At 38.7% G+C, this 18,558-nt stretch overlaps 1 protein-coding gene across 1 annotated transcript in view; it reads left to right on the forward strand.

Annotated features, from left to right (window-relative positions):
• Positions 1–18,558, forward strand: part of MRPL48 (mitochondrial ribosomal protein L48) — a 103,621-nt gene that overhangs the window by 40,954 nt on the left and 44,109 nt on the right. The window contains exon 4 of the mRNA XM_037840602.1: positions 14,970–15,058. Coding sequence (XP_037696530.1) covers positions 14,970–15,058 — 89 coding nt within the window. The remainder of the gene's footprint in view (positions 1–14,969; positions 15,059–18,558) is intronic.

Below are 18,558 nucleotides of genomic sequence, written 5' to 3' on the forward strand. Positions count from 1 at the left end.
CATAGGTTTTAAAATGTCACCTTTATTGTATACTAAAATGCCACTTTTATTATATACCTTTATTGTATAGATCTGGTACCATTTTTTAACTTTGTTTGGTTTCATTGATCTGTGCATATATTCAATGACAGTACCAAACCGTTATATTACTAATGTTCGCTAAAGTTTTATCGTGTATTTTAGTATCTGGTAGGGCCAGTTCTCAGGTTGATTTTTGTTTTGTTTTGTTTTTGAAGCTGGGATCAAATAGAGTATTTTAAATGGTGATGGAGAAATTCAGTAGGAGTCCTTTTGAAAAGAGAAAGGGTGGATAATAACATAATTTATTCAAACAGTTTCCTATTTGGAGAAATTTAAGTTGTCTGCAAGGTTTTAAAATGTAAACAATACTATAATAAATGTCCTGCCACGTTAATATTTGTGTCTGATTATTTACTTAGGATGGATTTCTAAAAGTGGCATTGTTAGGTCAAAAGAAAAGCACTTTTTTTAAGCTGTTACCAAATCACTTTCCAGAAAGATTATACCATGTTATACTTCTTTGATATATGAGAATAACCTTTGTACTCACTCATTAACATTATTTTTAATGTTTACTTATATTTAGGTTATAAATACTACCCCCTTTCAGCATGGTTTTTCTGTAAACCTACAACTGTTCTAAAAAAATAAAGAAGAAAAAATGCCATGCCTTGTATTTCTAGTTTGCATTTCTTTGATTACTAGTGGGTTTAACACATTTTCATACATTTGCTGGCCATTTATTCTTTCCTTTGCATATTTTTCAGTTGTGGTCAGGAAATCCGAGTCCCTTGAGACTTCAAGACCCAGAGTAACTCACCAGTGTGGTCCTGCCTGACATATTTCCTCTTGAAAAGAGACTGCTTTGTTGGCATTTTCCATAGATTCTTTGAGATATCATTAAAGTCAGAAATTTCCAAACTGAATTTTAATGATGTTCAAATAAAAACAGCACTGCCCTGTTCCTACCTTCACCATCCAACCTGTGTGGTCCCAGGATACCATCCCAGCTGTTCTAAGACATGGGCTTGATTGGCGTGGCCATCTTTTTCTTATTAATTTAAACATATATAGAGAGAGGGGTAAAAATGAATGTGTGTAAAGAAGTATAAAGAGCTAAAATAAAGGGAACTCAGAGTACTTGTTAGAGCAGGAGTAAAAGGTGGAGTTGGAGAAACATGGTACATTCAAGTCCACGTAGTTCAGTGAAATTAGAAGAACTGAAAGAAGTTGGAAAAAGGGAGAACTTTGAAAAAAAGTGGACAGCTGCTAGGGGCAAATCATTGCAGATATTCTTAGCAAGATATCTCAAGAACTTTAAAAATATGTACTCTTAGTAAACACATAATATTTACCAAGTGTTGGCATTGTGTCTGCTGTTACAAATTGAATCATGTCTCCACAAAGACTTGTTTACCTCCTGTGGATGTGAACCCATTTGTGAATAAGACCTTTGAAGATGTTATTAGTTAAGGTGTGGCCAAACTGAATCAGGGTGGGCTTTAATCCGACATAACTAGAGTCATTACAAGGAGATGAGGAGGAGACAGGAGGAGACAGGTGGGAAGAGAGATAGTCATGTGACCGAGGCACAGATTGAGTCATGGATTGCCTACAAGTCACCACTAGAAAGCTACAGACTCAGAGAAAGTGTGGCCCTGCTGACAACTTGATATTGAACTTCTAGCCAAAACTGAGACAATGAGTTCCTGTTGTTTAAGCCAACTAGTCTGGTATTGGTTATAGCAGCTCTGGCAAACTAAGACATCTGCCCTTGAGGGCCTTATGGTCTATTGTATGGAGAGAATGCCCTATTATTTAGATTTGTACTGCCCCAATTTTCTCCTCTGTCTCTACTTGCATAGTTCTGCTAAAAAATGCTTGTTCCACTTTTGAAGTAGAAATAATTAGAATGAAGTTTTCCCCCCACCTCCATCCCAGATGGAGGGGTTTAGTTCTCAGTTTAGAAACAAGGATGTTGAAGGACAGTTGGCTCTGGCATATACAAGGAAACCCCGGGTGAAGTGGGGGAAGTCAATAAAGGATTATACTCTATAAATGTGCTAATTGAAAGATATTCAAAGCCTCCTTTTGAAACCCTGGGGTTTTGTATCTTCATTCAGTGAAATTTTTGGTTCTCTCAGGAGGCTGCAATGTTAATATGACAGCAGGAAACCCAAACTTAATGACACAGAACAGGGGAAAGAAATCCTGCCACTCAGTTGAATTTACTGGAAATCAGAGGCTTTCAAACTCGTAAATTTTATAATTAAAACAGCTAACTAATTAAGCAGTTTAACCACTGGTAATTTGACCAAAACCTTTCATTTAAGGGGGAAAATAGTTAATTTAACAGCAGTTTGAAGCAGCTTCTTAATTAACCAGCTGCTCTAATTATAGGAATTTTTCCAAACTGAGTTTGAAAATGCCTCTTTGCCAAGGAATTCCAGTAGATGAGAAGCCAGGCAAGCATATGTGACACTTTTTCCAAAACTTGAAGATCTGCTATTTGAAACCACTGGTGGTTTGAGTTTCTGTGTACTTAAAAGATGGTGATTGCCATCTGAGTTTTTTATTTACACAAAGTGTTTTACTGTTTAATGGAGGCATGGGAGAGCCGTAACCTTGAAAGTAAACTCTTGATGACCTTTGTAGTGTAGGCTAGCAGAAGAGTATCACAGAACTGTGACATTTGAGCTGGCCCTGGAGGCTGTGAAGGATTACACCAGTCAAAGAAGTACAGTCCTACCTGGGGGAAGAGCCCAGCAAGGCACAGAGGCATGAAAACTGCATGGTTTATATGGAATGACAAGTGTAGCTATGTGGCTGGGTAGTAGGCTTTTAAAGGCCCAGAGTGGTTGGAGAATGAGGAGATGAAGTAATTGGAACCATATTGTAAACCAAAGGTCCTTAAATGGTTACTTGAGGAGTGTGAACTTTGAGCAGTGGGAAACCATTGAACATTTTACAGTACAGCAGAGATGTCTCATTCTTTGTTGTGTCTGCAGTGCTTGATCCAGTATCTGACACATAAGTACTTAAAAAAAATGTGTGTGGAATGAACAAATGGTTGAATTAGTGAAAGAGAATAACATGATTAGATTTGTATTTTAGGTGAATTTCTCTATCAGCCCTGTAGAGGATGGAATAGAGAGGGAGAGGGACCATAGCTGAGGCAGCCACTATAATCTAACCCTTTTAATCATACTGCCTCTTTCCACCTCCTTCTCCACCCAAAAACCAAAGTGATCTTTTAAAACATCAGACTGTATAATTTCCCTGCTTCTGGCTGTTGATAATGAAATACAAACCCTTAACAAGGCCCAGTGTAGTTGGTTTCGACCCACTGCTTTTCCCTCCAGTGCATTCTATGCCCCTCTCACTTTGCTTAAGCCACGCTGACAGCCTTTCTGTAGCTTGGATGTGCCAAGCTGTACCCACATGGGGGCTTTTGCTTATGCTGTTCCCTTTGCCTGGAACATTCACCTTCTATCTTTTTAACTAAGATACTCTTACTTGCCTTTTAGGTCTCAACTTAACTTTATTTATTTATTTATTTTTAAAGAGATGTCATAGAACAGAATTTAAAAGGTACAAGAGTATAAAAGTAAGTCTCTCTCTCTTTTCGTGCCTTTCAGCTACTTCTCTCCCTGGAAGTAACCACTGTTAGCATTTTCTTCTGAATTCTGCTCTCAGTTTAAAATGTCATTTTTTCAGAGAGGCATTCCCTGATACTCCAATGTAAAAGAGAGGACCTATTTTAGAGAGGACTCCATAGCTCTCTGTCTTTTCCTTTTTAGCATTTTTCATGATTTGTAATTTTGTGTTTACTTTTTTTCCACTAAGATTCTCTCCTCCTACTAGACTGTAGCAAACTCCATAGCAGGATTTTGTTGGCATTGTTCACTATTCTATCGCCTGCTCTTTGCACAGTGCTGGCACATGATAAGCACTTAATAATTAAGCCCTTCTTATTCCTTGCCTGTTTTTCTAAGCTCATCTCTTGCCTCCCTGTTCCTCATGCTCTGTCTTAATTCTTCCTGGCTGTTGCCCTCCCTGTGTTCTGTTTTCTTTAAGCTAACTCCTAGTCATCCTTCAAGTTTTAATTAAAAGCCGCTTGCTCTAAGAATCCTTTCCTGACACTCCAAGTCCAGTGTAAGTGCATCCCTTGTAGCCCTTGTCACCCTACCTTGTAATTACTATCTGTCTCCTCATTAGATGCTAAGATCTATGATGCAAGGGCTTTGTCTTTGTTTATTATTATAGCACTGGCTTCCAGGGCAGTACTTGGTACTAATTAGGCCTGCCATGGATATTGGCTTGATTGTATACTGTACTGCACAAATCTAGGGTGTGCCATTCATATTGTTGTGAGGATACAATTGTTGCTGGCTACCTAATGGCTAGTGATACACGTTTATTGAATGAATGAACCTACTTTGGAGAGTTAATGCTTTTTAGAAGGTCCTGTGTTGAAGTCATAATAAAGTCTTAATGGATGAGATTCAGTTGCAAGGATGTGGTCTGAGGGACAATGTTACCCATCAGTCGGATTTGGATGTCATTTCCTTAGGTGGGGCCCCAGACTGTAGAGTCCGGAGCCCAAAGGGTCCAGGTCTTAGAATCAGAGAGATGGAATTAGGGCAGCAGCCAATAGGATAACTCATTTATGTTCAGTGCTCTTTGGAACTGCTGGCCAAAAATACTTCTAGCTTCCTTGCATGGTAAACTCCTACACCTCTTTCAGGGACACAGATGTTACCTCTTCTGAACCTATTCCTCTGTATTGCCCTACTTACTTACTTCCCCCCTCCCACCCCCCACCCCCACATGGCAGAGTTAGTTGTTCTTTTCTTTGGGCACCCACAATATTGCTCACATCTCCATAAAAGTACTTCATATCTCATCTTTACCTAGTATTCCTTGATTGTCTCAAGGACAAGTAGCATATTTTACTCATCTTTGTAACTGCCCCAGTATCTCTGTAGTTACTGGCACATAATAGTAATTGTAGACTAACTGATATCACAGAGGGGATCCATGATATCCCTGGGTTGTCTTGATGAAATAGTGTGGACTGTAAATGCAAGGAAGTGCTGTGAAGGCAGGACTCTCTGATTGGCCTGGCCCAAAGCAGACCTGCTAGGAAGCCCACTTTAGAAAAGAAGGGCCTAAGAAACCTTTCCCTTGATATAACTTAGACTTCTCCACATCATTTTGTGTTTAACCCCTTATAGAGTGGTGACCCTGAGGAGACAAGGGCAGCACTACAGGAGCCGAGAGTAAAGGAAAGGGAACCAAGGACTAGGACTTCTCCAGAAAATGGAGAATGAGCAAGAGAGACGGACATGTTGACCGAGCAGAGCTGAGGAAGGCTGGTTCTAGTGAAAGGGTAGAGATAAGAGACTGTGGTCAGTTAGGAAAGCTCAGGTCTAGCTATATTTTGCATTCTAGAAATTCAGATGTTATAATGTCGTGGTTATGAGCACATCTGTTCAGTCAGATGTGCATGGGTTTAAACTGCAGTTCATCGCCTTACTTGCTGGATGACCTTAGCCAATTCACCAAACTTTTTTGAACTACAGTTTCTTTATTTATAAATGATGATAATAAGAATGAAGATTAAAGGAGAAAATATCTATATCTATGTATGTATCTATATCTCTAAAAATCTTCATACATAAGGCATTTAGCACAGTGCTTGGCTCATAGTAAGCATATAGCACATAATAACCATATTACCATTAAATAGCTTAATTTTTTTTAAAAAAATTTTATTTTGTTAAAGTAATATATGCTCCTGGCGATGTGAGACATGGATTCTGGGAATGAGCCTGACTCTGGCACTAAGGGATTGAGAATGCCTTTTTGACCAAAAGGGGGGAAAGAAAGGCAACAAAATAAGGTTTTAGTGGCTAAGAGAATTCAAATAGTCAAGAGGCTATCCTGGAAATTACTCCTATGCAAGCGCCACCTAGATATCCCAAATGACCACAGTATGATAAGCCCAAGTCAACAGTAGTCCTGAAAACCTTAAAGAATACCCGGATCCCTATCTGAGACTCTATAAAAGTTTCACTGACTAAGTTTATTCTTCAGAAATTTAAATCTGTCAGAGAACTCCTATGCTAGCTAAATTCCAAAACCCAGAGGTTACTAGGGTATTAGGATAGCTGGAAGGAAAGATTTGAAATGGTGGAACTGTAACACATAACATCCTTTGAAATTTGTTCTATAGCTGCTTGTTAAACTGAAATTTGAAAGCTATCACTTTTTTGTATATATGTTATATTTCGCAATAAGAAAATAACTGAAACTATGGTACTGTAACTCATAACAACTTTGGAAATTTCCTATATATCTACTTTTAAATCATACTTTGAAAGATATTACCTTTTTGTATATATGTTATGTTTCATAATAAGGAAATAACTGAAACTGTGGAACTGTAACCTATAATATTCTTTGAAATTTGCTAACTACTTGTTAAATTGCATTTGGAAAGTTATCACTTCTATGTATATATGTTATATTCAACAATAAAAAATTATTTTAAAAAAAGTAATACATGATTATGGTAAAAAGTTTGAACAGTTCAAGCAATGTATAGTGAAGAATCTTTTTCCCTCTCTGACCTCATTTCCCATTTTCCTTTCTGGAGATGACCACTGTAACCAGACTCTTATATATCCTTTTAGAGATCTCTTTAATATTCTATGTAGGTTACAGGTTGAGTTCTTCAGAAGTAGAGAGCTGAGATGGAGTTTGGACTGTAAGATGTTTCTTAGGGATCAATTCCTGTGAAAGGAACGGGAAGGCACAGGATTGGACAGAGGGAGAAGTTAAACTGAGATGCAGGGCCAAGAAAGCCTAGGCCAACCTGATGTTGAACTTTGGAATGAATATTTTCTGTCAAAGTTGTCCCACAATGAGCAAAATGGCCAAGCCTTCATACCTCCATCTTGGATCAGTCACTGGATGCGGGCTGCCCTAGAAAGGGTGTGACCTCTGGCAATGTAACTCTGCAGTTGAAGCAGACCCTGAAGAAACTGTCTGCTGACTGGACTCCTTGAGTTGGAAAGCAAGTCCTTTCTTGAAGGGGCATCTGGGTGGCACATCTCCGGGTCTATCCTAATGTATATAAAGAGATCCTGTGTTTTACCTAGCAGTGGTATACATATACACTGTTCTGTATCTTAAGTTTTGTTTTGTTTTGTTTTGTTTTGTTTTTGGTTGTTGTCATTCACTTAATAATATATGTTAGAGGTTTTTCCATATCAGGGACTCTGTGAGTCTCCTCTTTTCTGGTTATTTTTACCCCATTTCTTTCTCTGTGTAGTCCCCATTAGAAAGAAAACTCCAAAAGGGCTGATGCCTGTTCAGCACAAGAGGAGAGGAGAACCCTGTGAAATGTATTTTCTTTGTCTACTGCCAGTGGCTCTATCAGGAGAGAATTTCCCAAAGAAAGATGGGTAGTGCAGATTGGATATCCCTAGGACCAAAAGGAGAGAGAAAGCCAGGATCAAGAAATATCTATGGTTCCTTAAAATAAAAGTCATCCAAATTGGAAGGGAAGATGTAAAACTTTCACTATTTGCAGATGACTAGATTCTATAGATAGCAAGTCCTGAAAAATCTACAATAAAGCTACTAAAGCTAATAAACAAGTTCAACAAAGTGATGGAATACAAGATCACCATGCAGAAATCAGTAATGTTTCTGTACACTAGTAATGAGCAATCTGAGGAGGAAATCAAGAAAAAAATTCCATTTACAATAGCAAATAAAAGAATAAAATATCTAGGAATAAATTTAACCAAGGATGTAAAGAATTTGTCCACAGAAAACTACAAAATATTGCTATAAGAAATCAAAGAAGACCTAAATAAATGGAAGGACATTCCATATTCATGAATTGGGGGACTAAATATCATTAAGATGTCAGTTCTACCCAAAATGGTTTACAGATTCACTGTACTCTGAATCAATACTCCAATAGCTTACTTTGCAGAAATGAAAAAGCCAATTATCAAATTTATTTGGAAGGGTGTGTCAGTTTGAATGTATTATGTCCCCCAGAAAAAGCCATATTCCTTGATGCAATCTTATGGGGCAGGCGTTTTAGTGCTGATTAGATTGGAATCCTTTGACTGTTTCCATGGAGATGGGACCCACCCAACTGTGGGTAATAACTCTGATGAGATAATTTCCATGGAGGCATGGCCTCACCCACTCAGTGTGGGCCTTGATTACTGGAACAGTATATAAGGTCAGACGGAAGGAGCAGGCTTGCTGCAGCCAAGATGGACACTTTGAAGAATGCACAGAAGCTGAGAGAGTAGCTGCAGATGAGAGACAGTTTGAAGATGGCCATTGAAAGCAGACTCTTGCTGCGGAGAAGCTAAGAGAGGACAAACACCCCAAGAGCAACTAAGAGTGACATTTTTGAGGAGCTGAAGCTTAGAGGGGAACATCCTGGGAGAAAGCCATTTTGAAAGCAAAACTCCGGAGCAGACACCTGCCACATGCCTTCCCAGCTAACAGAGGTTTTCTGGACGTCATTGGCCATCCTCCAGTGAAGGTACCCAATTGTTGCTGCATTACCTTGGACACTTTATGGCCTTGAGACTGTAACTGTGTAACCAAATAAACCCCCTTTATAAAAGCCGATCCATTTCTGGTGTTTTGCATTCCAGCAGCATTAGCAAACTAGAACAAAGGGTAAGGGGCCCCAAATAGCTGAAACCATCTTGAAAAACAAGAATGAAGTTGGAGGACTCACACTTCCTGACATTTAAGCATATTACAAAGCTACAGTGGTCAAAATAGCATGGTACTGGTGAAAGATAGATATATTGACCAATGGAATTGAATTGAGAGTCCAGAAATAGACACTCACATCCATGGCCAATTGGTATTTGACAAGGCTGCCAAATCCACTCAGCTGGGACAGAATAGTCTTTTCAACAAATGGTTGCTCATGCAACAACATGGATGAACCTTGAGGACATTACGTTGGGTAAAATGGTTATCCATATGCAAAAGAATGAAAGAGGACCCCTACCTCACACCTTATACAGAAATTAACTCAAAATGAATCAAAAACCTAAACATAAGAGCCAGGACCATAAAACTCTTAGAAGAAAATGTAGGCAAGTATATTCAAGATGTGGTAGGCAGTGGTTTCTTAGACTTTACACCCAAAGCACAAGCAACAAAAGAAAAAAATAGGTAAGTGGGACAGCCTCAAAATTAAAAACTTTTGTGCTTCAAAGGACTCTGTCATGAAAGTGAAGAGGTAGCCTACTCAATGGGAGGAAATATTTAGAAACCACATATCTGATAAGGGTTTAACATCCAGAATATATAAAGAAATCCTACAACTCATCAATAAAAAGACAGACAACCCAATTAAAAAATGGGCAGAAGATCACTTACTCTCACCACTGAGAAGAACAGAACTGCCCACCCATTCCAGGGCTGAAGGAACCTACTGAGTCATAGAAGCCCATCTCCCTAAATTATCAAGATTTTCAGAAACATCTGAAAAAATTTAATTTGGGAGGAAGAACCTAAGAAGGCGGCTAGGTGAGACAGGGCAAAAAAAACACCTCCATGAAAAATACTAGATAAAAGCCAGAAAGTGACCCAGAACACCAGTTCCAGTGATACACCAGCCAGACACGGTCTGCTAAATCCACAGGGATGGTGCATTTGGTGAAACCGGGAGTTTGCATTCTGAAACGACAGGCTAGGAATGTCCCTACACGGCCCGGCAGCCCAGGGCTTCCCTGGAGGGCCGGTGCACATTTGTGACATGGCACAACCTTCCCTCAGCAGAGGTCCTGGAAGAGCACGGCTGAGAAGAGGAACCCGCTGGGAATTCCCACGGACCCTACGTGAATACCAAGGACTTGTGGGTCAGTGGCAAAGACAATCTGTGGCAAGACTGAAATGAAGGCTTAGACTCTTGCAACAGCCTTAAATCTCTGGGACCTGGGAGGTTTGATTATTAAAGCTGCCTTGCCTCCCTAACCACCCAGACACATGCCCCACATTCAGGGAGGACAGCTCCAACAACACACCACACCCAAACTTAGTGTACCAATTGAACCCCACAAGAATTAGATCCCTACACACCACAAAGACAAAGTTGGGGAGAACTAACTTGGGAATAGGTGACTTGCGGACACCATCTGCTGGTTAGTTAGAGAAAGCACACACCACCAAGCTGTAGATCTGACCAATTAGAGATCGGTATTTTTTATATCTGGAAAGAACCCTATCAAGTAAAGCAAATGCCAAGAGGCCAAAAACAACAGAAAATCTTAAAGCATATGATAAAACCAGACAATATGGAGAACCCAAACCCAAACACCCAAATCAAAAGATCAGAAGAGACACAGTACTTGGCGCAATTAATCAAAGAACTAAGGACAAGCAACAAGAGCATGGCACAGGATATAAAGGACATGAAGAAGGGCATGGCACAGGATATAAAGGACATAAAGAAGACTCTAGAAGAGCATAAAGAAGAAATTGCAAGAGTAAATAAAAAAATAGAAGATCTTGTGGAAATAAAAGAAACTGTTGGCCAAATTAAAAAGACTCTGGATACTCATAATACAAGATTAGAGGAAGTTGAACAATGACAGCCTCCTCGAGGACCACAGAATGGAAAATGAAAGAATAAAAGAAAGAATGGGGGAAAAAATTAAAAAATTGAAATGGACCTCAGGGATATGATAGATAAAATAAAACATCCAAATTTAAGACTCATTGGTGTCCCAGAAGGGGAAGAGAAGAGTAAAGGTCTAGAAAGAGTATTCAAAGAAATTGTTGGGGAAAACTTCCCAAACCTTCTACACAATATAAATACACAAAGCATAAATGCCCAATGAACTCCAAATAGAATAAATCCAAATAAACCCACTCCGAGACATTTTCTGATCAGACTGTCAAATACTGAAGAGAAGGAGCAAGTTGTGAAAGCAGCAAGAGAAAAGCAATTCACCATATACAAACGAAACAACATAAGACTAAGCAGTGACTACTCAGCAGCCACCATGGAGGTGAGGAGGCAGTGGCGTGACGTATTTAAAATTCTGAGAGAGAAAAATTTCCAACCAAGAATACTTTATCCAGCAAAACTCTCCTTCAAATTTGAGGGAGAGCTTAAATTTTTCACAAACAAACAAATGCTGAGAGATTTTGTGAGTAAAAGACCTGCCCTACTTCAGATGCTAAATGGAGCCCTACCAACAGATAAACAAAGAAAGGAGAGAGAGATATAGAGAAATTTAACAGACATATATAGAACATTACATCCCAAATCACCAGGACACACATTCTTCTCTAGTGATCACAGATCTTTCTCCAGAGTAGACCATATGCTGGGACATAAAACAAGCCTTAATAAATTAAAAAAAAATTGAATTTATTCAAAGCACATTCTCTGACCACAGTGGAATACCAATAGAAGTCAATAACCATCAGAGACTCAGAGAATTCACAAACAACTGCAGGGTAAAAATGAGGGGGAGATGAAAACATTCCTGGATAATGAAAAGCTGAGGGATTTCATCACCAGTAGATCGATCCTATAAGAAATGCTAAAGGGAATTGAGCAGGCTGAAAGGAAGGGACACTAAACAATTGACTGAAACCACATGAAGAAATACAGATTCCCAGTAAAGATCACATGGTAAATATAAATACCTATACTACTGTATTTTTGATTTGTAACTCCACTATTTACTTTCTACAGGATCAAAAATACATAAAGTGTAATGATATATCAGTGGTTTTGGACTCAGTGTAAAATATGTAATTTTTGGCAAGAGCTACATAAAGGTGGGAGTATAGGAGAAGTATAGGAACATAGGTTACGTGTCCTATTGAAGTTCAGTTGGTATCAAAGAAAAACAAGATTGTTATAGATTTAAGAGGCCAAATTTAAGCCCCACAGTAAACACGAAGAAAGTATCAAAGAATATGACCATAGAGATGAAAAGTTAGAGTATGGGTTACGAGAAGTGGGGGGAGGGGCAATGGGGAGTTAAGAAATGGATGTAGGGTTTCTCTTTGGGGTGAAGGGAAATTGCTAGTAATGGATGATGGGAAGGTGATAGCATTGCAACATTCTAAATGTGATTAATCCCACTAATGGAATGCTAGGGAGTGGTTGGAATGGGAAGATGTAGTCTGTATATATGTTTCCACAATTGAAAAAAAAAAAAGACAGTCTAAATAGATAAGGACAATTAAATGCCAAGGATGATCCTGGATGGCATCTGAGGATGGAGGAGAGGAGGCTCAAAGGGACACAGTTGGGACAAAAGAAAGAAAAAAAGGAAATATAGGATGTAAGCTTTGTATCAATGTTGAATTTTTTGAACTTCTTAGCTGTGCTTAATGGGATTGCATAAAAGAATGTTCTTGTTCATGGGAAATGTAGATGTAAATTATATTGTTTGTTCAAGGATGTGTGCAGCTTGCTCATATGTTCAGAAGACAGAGCAATAGATGATGTATGATAGGGAGGGAGGAAGGGAGGGAAGGAAAGAAAGAAATGGTGGTGTGACAGGATGTTAAAGTTGGTGGATCGGGGTATCAGGGGAGGAGGTTCGGGTTATGCTGGAGTTCTGTGTATGGGGTTTGTATTGTTTTTGCAACTGTTCCTGTAAGTTTGAATTTATTTCAAAATAAAATTAAAAAAAAAATTTAAAAAAATGGGCAAAAGACTTGGATAAACGTTTTTCCAAAGAGAAAATACAGATGACTAAAAAGGACGTGAAAAGATGCTCAGCATCATTAGCTATTAGGGAAATGCAAAACAAAGTCATGAGCAATGATTTCACACCTACTAGAAGGGCCACTATTAAACAAACAGTAAACTACAAGTGTTGGAGAGGATGTAGAGAAATAGGAACACTCATTCACTGCTGGTAGGAATGTAAAGTGGTGCAGCCGCTGTGGAAGACAGTTTGGCGGTTCCTCGTAAGTACAGAACTACCATGTGATCCTGCAGTTCCACTAATAAATATATACCCAGAAGACTGAAAGTAGGGAGTCAAACAGACATTTGCGTATTATTCACAATTGCCAAAAGATGGAAGGAACCGAAGTTCCATCAACCAATGAATGGATAAGCAAATGTGGTATATACATACAATAGAATATTATTCAGCTGTAAGAGGGTATATACCCAGAAGAACTAAAAGCAGAGACTCAAACAGACATTTGCACATTATTCACAATTGCCAAAAGAAGGAAGCAACCCAGGTTCCATCAACAGATGAATGGATAAGCAAAGTGTGGTATATATATACAATAGAGTATTATTTAGCTGTAAGAAGGAGTGAAGTCCTGGATGACATTATGTTGAATGAAATAAGCCGGACACAAAAGCACAAATATTGTGTGATCTCACTGATAGAACTAATTATAATAAGCAAACTCATAGAGTTAGAATCTAGTAGATAGGTTACCAGGGGATAGAATGAGGGTAGAGAATGGATCGTTGATGCTTAATTTGTGCAGAATTTCTATTTAGGTTAATTGTAAATGTTTGGAAAGGGATAGTGGTGATGATAGCACATTATTGTAAGTGTAATTAACAGTGCTGAATTATGTTTTTGAATGAGGTTGAAAGGGGAAGTTTTGGATCAGGTATGTTACTAGAAGGAAAGATAAAACATCTACCTGTTGGTAGATGATGACTGTGGTTAATAGTACAAGTATAAATGTTCTTTCATGAATTATAACAAATGTATGTCACTATTACAAGGTGTTAATGCTAGGGTGGTGTGGTAGTTTGGAGCTATTATGTACCCCAGAGAAGGCCATGTTCTTTTAATCCATTCATGTGGGTGTAGACTTATTGTGGGTGGAACCTTTTGATTATTTTCTTTCAGTTGAGATGTGACCCAGCCTATTCAAGGTGAGTCTTAATCCTTTACTGGAGTCCTTTATGATAGGATAAAAGGTAGAGACATTTGGGAGAGAGAGAGAAATGCCCTGGAGATGCTCAGAGAGAGAGTCACTAGAATCTGAAGTTGAAAGCAATGGCGCTAAGGACCAGCCGATGCTGGCCATGTGCCTTGTTATCTGACAGAGGAACCCCAGATGCCAAGAACCTTTCTTCAGACAATGTATCCTCTTGTTGATACCTTAATTTGGACATTTCCACAGCCTTGGAATTGTAACTTGTAACTTAATAAATCCCCATTGTTAAAGCCAACCCATTTCTTGTATGTTACATTCTGGCAGCTTTAGCAACCCGAAACAGCTATTATATAGGAAAAATATACCTAATACAAACTATGCATTAGTTAACATTACTATTTTAACATTCTTTTATAGATTGTAACAAAGGTATCGCACCAATGCCAGGCATCAACAATAGGGGAGTATATGGGAATGTTGTATTTTTTACATGACTTTTATAAACCTGCAACTTCTCTAATTAAAAAAATAATAATAATTTAAAAAAACACATTATGCTAAGTGAAAGAAACCAGACACAAAGTACTACATATTGTATGGTTCTATTTATATAAAATGTAAATATAAATAAATTATAGAAGCAAAATTAGATTAGTGCTTATTGTGGCTGTGTAAGGATAAAGGGATTGAGAAACTGCTAAGGAGATGAGGCTTTTCTTTTTGGAGTAACTGAAATGTTCTGAAATTGATTGTAGTGATGAATGCGGAACCTTGTGATTTTATTAAAAGCCATTGATTGTACACTTTGTATGGATTGTATGGTATGTGAATGTATCTCAGTAAAACTGCTTTAAAAAACAAAACAAAACTATGGTTCTTTAAACCACAAGATATCTACCCCCAAATATCCCTAGTCCTGCAGTGAAGAATTTGTCTCCTCACATAAGATTTGCTGTCCCTGGAGGAACTTTGAAACAGGTTTGTCTTATTTTCTCTCTTAGGTGGTATTCTACTGAGTATCAGTCGGCACTATAAGACAAAGCCCACCCATGGCATTGGAAGATACAAGTACCTAATTACAGCACAAGAGGTAAGGGCAGGACCTGAGAGAGGGGGTGTCTTTTAGAAAAGGATAGTGTGCAGCTTTACAAAGACCTGAAGATCAGTTATACATAGGTTTGGTAAACTGGAGCTAGAAAGTATAGGAAATTGTTTCAATTTCTTAGCTGGTAAAACAAATACCTTACAATGGGTTGGCTTACACAGTGGGAATTTATTGGCTCACTGTTTTGAGGCTAGGAGAAGTCCAAAATCCAGGCATCAGCAAGGCGATATCTTCTCCTTGAAGACTGTGGCATTCTAGGGCTGGCTGCTGGCTGATATTTATGTCCTTGGCTTTATAGCATCATATTCTCTTTTCTCCTTTGGATTCTGTTGACTTCCAGTTTCTTTCCCTGTGGCTTTTTCTATAAGGCTTCCAGTAATAGGATTAAGACTCATCCTAACTCAGTTGGCCACACCTTAACTAACAATAACATCTTGAAAAGGTCCTATTCAGGATGGGTTCACAACCACAGGATTGGATTAAGATTAAGCATATAGTTTTCTGTTGTCCTTAATTCCAGGCCACTACAGAGATCTTCCCCAGACCATTCTAGTTATGTAGTTATTTAGAGTGTAGGTGTTTCAACAAGCTTCCAGTCTTGTTCCTAGGACAGATTATCACAGTAAAAAGCAGATAGGTTTTACTATTCGTGATACTTTTTTGTCTTCATAGTATTTAGTTCATTATGGACCTCACAGTGGAAATGATAAATTCAGTTGAGTTGAGTGAATGGCTTGTGGCAAGTAGGAGATTGACATTTATTGCCAGATAGCTGATTTTTTTTACTAGTATTTACAGATTTAAAATATGTCTGTTCTCCTTGAATCCATTATTATAGGTAACTGGAAGTTAGTTGTAAGGATTATAAGATTATTTAGCTCATTTCTCTGGCCCCAGCTGCACATTGCTTCTGTGGTGCTTAGGTTTCTTTGTGTGTGCAGAGGATTTAGTAGTGTAATGGACACAACATTGGCCTGAAAGTCAATAGATCTGGCTTTGAGACTCAAGTGTATCATTTCCTATGAACAGTAAAGTTAGGAAGGTTTTGCTGATCTGCTTTGGGAGACTTAAATATTGCTTTTGGTTCTTTGGCTTACTTTAATGTTCCCATGTAACCATGCACATTTCCCATTGCTTCTCTCTCCTTAGCAGAGGATTAATATCACTGTATTTGAGCCTCAGAAACCACTAAACTTACTGTGCTCTCCTGAGCATCATCCTTGTATCAAGGAATTTCATGAGAGGAACACTGCCAGGTCTGAGGCCTATATCAGGCACACACCCAGTAGGAAACAGATACCCTACTAAAATTGTTTCTTTGAGTACTGATTCAGAAATGAGGAAGCTTGTTGTCTAGGCCTGGATCTGCCACTTAGCAGCTTTGTAACTTTGGGTAAATTAGCCTTACCCCTCTGGGCATGGCAAGCTTGAAATCATATGTAAAATGTTTTCTGTTTGTAAATTTTTCTAGAAAGATAGTCCATAGCTTTTATCAGACTGTTCACAAAGGTTGAGAAACTCTGGACTAGAGTATCATTGAGAGTTTTTCAGCTTTTTAATGATGGATAGATGACTAGAATGATATGGCAAATGTGGCAAAATGTTGAAAGTGGTGGATCTGGGTATCCGGGGATATACGGGTATGTTGGAGTTCTCTGTATGGGGTTTGTATTATTTTTGTAACTGTCCTGTAAGTTTGACAGTATTTCAAAATAAAAAGCTTTAAAAAAAAAAAAAACTCTTTCAGCTCTAATCACATGTGACTCCATGGTGTTATGAAATATTTATTGAACATCTGTTAAGTACTGCTATGTGCCTTGCCTATTTCGAGTGGGTTACAACAAAATCTTACAGATAAATGAACAAGACCTGGTTCATGTTCAGAGGGAGCCCGTATTCAGTAGACAGATAGTTATGCTCCCAGACAGAAAGTGACACATACTAAAAGAAAGGTACAAAGAGCTATCAAAATTCAAGAAGAAGGAGTGATTTACACCCTTTCTGAGTTGTGATATCTTAGAGTGAGTTGCTCGAGTTGTTATATTTTGGGACATATCCCTTTTCCTAAAAGTCACATAAATTAACAGGAAATAAAATTAGTTTTGTTTGAGTAAGGTTTTTTTGTTTCTGTTTTTTGTTTTTTAATTTTTCGTTATCCTCCCTTTTTTAGTTTGCCAAAGCTGCCGTGACAAATACCACATCAATGGGTTGACTTAAATGATTAGTATTTATTGTCTCACAGTTTTGAAGGCTGGAAGTCCAAAATCAAGATATCGTTAAAGCCGTGCTTTCTCCCAGAGTCTGTAGCATTTTGGTGATGGCAGTCGTCCGTCACATTGTGATGTCCTTGGTCTCCTCCCATTGCTTGCTCTGACTTTTGGCTTCTTTTTATAAGGCCTTCGGTAATACGGATTAAGACCTACCTTGATTCAGTTGGCCATAGGATCAATAGATCTTATTCATAAATTAGTCCACACCCTGATTTATCTTAACATAGTCAAAGATGGTATTTACAAATGGGTCACACCCATAGGAAAGATGATTAATATTTGAACATATCTTTTGTGGGTGGGGTACATGATTCAATCCCAAACCCTCTCTCTAAGATAATTTTCTGCCTATTCTCCCATCTCATGGATACCATGCTTTAGCTGCATTGGGCATCATGCTTTTTGTTCAAATCATCATGCTGTTTCAAGGCCTCTCACGTACTGATCTGTCTATTTGGGAGACCTTCTTCCCTTTATACTTGGCTAATATCTCAACCTTTAACCCCCAATGGGGAAGTAGGGTAAAAAGGGACAAAAATGAATATCTGCTGCTGAGAAGACTTCCTGGCTTCCCCAGACTGGGTTTCTTATCCTATCATGAGTTCCCACAGTTCCTTATACTTCCTATGACGCAGACTTATTGCTCTATAATGTAACTGTGCTCTGTTTTGAAACTGTCTCCCCCATCTAGACTGTGAGCTCCCTAAGGGCAAAGGCTGTGTCTCATTTGTCTCTGTATTCTCAATGTCCAGCACAAGGCCTGACAACGAGCAGGTGACAGTAAATTTTGATTTAGGGAACTTAAGTGTGGTTATTGGTGCTGCCCTGAGGCTTTGCAGTTCAGAGCTGACAAACACAACCCCACTATCTGCAGACAGCTGGCTCTAGATGACCTTGGTTGCTGGAGGGGATTGATGCTCCCTTTGGTTAGGGCTGTAGCCTTTTCTCTGATGTTACTCAATGGCCCAGGGTAGAACTGTAGTGCTGGTTCGTGGTGGAAGTTACTGCTGGGTTTCTCGCTTCTTATAAGGTGACAGCACACTGAAAACTTTCACCTGCCAGTTATAGAGACTCTGTCCTAGGTCCCTGTCTCTTTTTATTGTACTGAATAAGCAAGAAGGAATCTTGTGACCCCCTTTCTTTCTTTCTCTAAGGCTAGAGTCTAGAAAAATGATAAACACCCATATTCCTGTTTCTTCCTCTCTGGTTCTTGGT

Source organism: Choloepus didactylus, chromosome 6 (assembly GCF_015220235.1).
Source record: "Choloepus didactylus isolate mChoDid1 chromosome 6, mChoDid1.pri, whole genome shotgun sequence".
NCBI lineage: Eukaryota > Metazoa > Chordata > Mammalia > Pilosa > Megalonychidae > Choloepus > Choloepus didactylus.